The sequence below is a fragment of the Arabidopsis lyrata genome (genome assembly GCF_000004255.2).
Source record: "Arabidopsis lyrata subsp. lyrata unplaced genomic scaffold ARALYscaffold_9, whole genome shotgun sequence".
Lineage (NCBI taxonomy): Eukaryota > Viridiplantae > Streptophyta > Magnoliopsida > Brassicales > Brassicaceae > Arabidopsis > Arabidopsis lyrata.
Window position 1 is genome coordinate 106,037 of NW_003302547.1, and position 2,745 is coordinate 108,781.

General features: G+C 34.5%; 1 protein-coding gene across 2 annotated transcripts; it reads right to left on the minus strand.

The window, feature by feature from the left end:
* LOC9299203 (myb-related protein 305) lies at positions 1–2,288 on the minus strand. 2 transcript variants are annotated; one of them, XM_002863191.2, is made up of 3 exons: positions 972–2,288; positions 754–883; positions 1–675 (listed from the first exon to the last, which is right to left on the minus strand). In XM_002863191.2, the coding sequence occupies exons 1-3, from the start codon at positions 1,120–1,122 to the stop codon at positions 135–137; spliced, it is 822 nt and encodes a 273-aa protein (XP_002863237.2). In that variant the 5' UTR covers positions 1,123–2,288; the 3' UTR covers positions 1–134. The 2 variants fall into 2 exon arrangements, with proteins under 2 accessions (XP_002863237.2, XP_020876481.1); XM_021020822.1 differs by having other exon boundaries at positions 1–883.
* Between the last annotated feature and the right edge of the window lie 457 nt (positions 2,289–2,745).

The window sequence follows — 2,745 nt, forward strand, 5'->3', positions numbered from 1 at the left end:
AAATCCTTAACTTAAAGTATTCCTCTTACATTACACACACACACTTCATCACATACTACTTATAGGCTCATAGCATTAGAAACTAGTTACCAAACCAAAAGCTGAAAAGACAGAAAACCAAACTCCAAAAATACTTAACAAAATGGAATCACCAAGTTATGGAAATAGGGCTTCCTTGGGCCATAAGCAGCAGTAGCAGCAACAACACCCAAGTTCCCACCATTTCCATCCACAACATCCATGTTCCAAAACCCATCCCATATCGCATTGTCTTCGCTCATAGTATTAGCGTCAGGTATGTTTACCGGAGTAAACCTCCCTTGTAACTGCTCCTCCAACGAATTAGGGTTATATCCAAAGGGTTTTGAAGAATGTGTTATTTGATAAGGAGAATAGAACACATCACCACCGCCATCGCTGCTGCTACTGCTATTGTTATCTTCGAGTAAAGAGATGATCTTTTTCATATCGAGTTGGTCGAACTGAAACAACTGTTGTTCTTGTTGCAACTCTATTTCTCTCTGTTCCTTGAATTGTTGCCTTTTTAGGAGACGACTCTTTATCTTCTCCGCATTGTTAGTCGTAGGCTTTGCCTTTTTCTTGAAATGGGTTCTCCAATAGTTCTTGATCTCATTGTCTGTTCTTCCTGGTAAACTACGTGCAATTGAAGACCACCTATACAAAACCCTAATACTTAAGATAAAAGCCATCGACAAACCTAAAAAAAAAGAAAAAGATTTGAGGTATTTTGACCTATTTCCCCACTTAGCGTGTAGCTCAAGTATTATATTTTCTTCATGAGGAGTGATCTGTCCTCTCTTGAGATCTGGTCTAAGGTAATTAACCCATCTTAGTCTGCAGCTTTTGCCATTCCTTTTCAGTCCTAGTGATCAAAACATTCATGAATCATTAATCAATCATTACTTTGAAAAAAACCATATTAAAACATGCAAACACAAAAGTGGTTGTACCTGCGAGTTTAGAGACAGAGTTCCATCGACCTTCACCGTGAACACGGACGTATTCGATCAAGAGACGGTCTTCCTCGGCGGTCCATGGACCTTTTCTCCAAACTTCTTCCACCATTCCCCATCCTCCTCCCTTCACTCCCCACCAACTCATTCTTCTTCTTCTTCTTCTTCTGCTTTTGATTTGAGGAAAGTAGATTTGTTTTCTCTATTATATCTACCGATCTCTTTTGCTCTTTGGCCTTGTCTTGTTATGGAAGCTCTGTGTTGCTCTGCTTTGATGTCTTATGTTCTTATATATGCACTGACTAAGCCTTCTTGGGTCCACCACTTTTCTCCCTCTATCTTTTTTTTTTTGTTTTTATGTTAAGAGAGATGGTGAGGGAGATCAAAAGAAAATGATATTATCTTTTTATGAAAATATTATTCTTATTTGATATATATAGATAGATATTGTGTATGTTTTTTAAGCATCTCGTATCAAAAGAAACCAACTTCAAGGATGAAAAACCTATAACATATTTAAGGGCGTATAGTCTATGTAGGTAAACGAGACTACGAGATCATATCAATATTAGTCCGTGAACACATATAACGACAGAAGACAAAAATGAAAACATAAAATTGTGAATTATGTCTACTTTATTCTTATACAGAAATTTATATGTTTGATTATCTTGTATTTATATAACAAATAAGTAGATAATATTTTCTGTCATACTCTTAGAAATAAGAAAATGTGTTGTGTCATATGAATATAAGTTTAAAATGCAAAAGGGTCTCATTGGTTTCTAAAAAGGGTATTATAGGGGTTAAAGAATGAATGTTAAGGCATTGGGTAACAAACTTCTAAAGCATCAAATCGAATACTCACTCTTTTTATGCGAAAGTGAGATCCACAAAAAAGTTGAACTTAGAAATGTGACACGTACACTATCTATGGGTTTATACTTTATAGAGGCCTATATTTCTATGCAGCCCCCTTGATTATAATGGTTAAGAACATAATAAAAAATTAACAACAATTGATGGTGGTGGAGTAAAACATAACTAGACCACTAATATATGTCCAAGTGTTAAGGAAATTTAGACATGCGATCTCACACTGAAGTCTTTTTTTTTTTAGTTTATGTTCGTTGGGTTCCACGTCAGGACTTATAGCAATAAATTATGCAATTATTATTTGAAACAATTTACGGCCTTTTAACGTCACCACAAGACAGGTGGCCTACATCAATCATATTGCCACTGGATATTTGTTAGATTGTAGCACTATTATCACTAACTAGGCGAGTATCAAAACGCGGGGTTTTCACTAAATAGTCGATAAGAGACAATATCGACTATTTTTCGGGGATAAACATATCCTTTGACACGAGTTATCTTTATCAAAGTCCCAAAGTTCAAGTTTTATAGTACGGGTTTTTGTTTCTACTAAAAACTTTTCATGTTTTTCTTAAATATTATCATCAAAAGTTTGATGATATCATAAACATTGTTATTACTCAACATTGTCTAAAATACCATTTTTTGGGAAAAACTTACGAAAATGCCATTTTTTGAATAGTTTACGGATTTTGCCATTTTTTAACACTTAAAAATGTACGTATTTTGTGATTTTTTTTTGCAAAAATACGTACTTTATACCAAATACTAAACCCTAAGAACAAATGGAACCGACTAAACCCAAACATAACGAATGAAACACAAAATAAATCATATTTTTGGAGCCTGAAAAAGGGCAAAATCCACAAACTATTCAAAAAATGGCAAAATC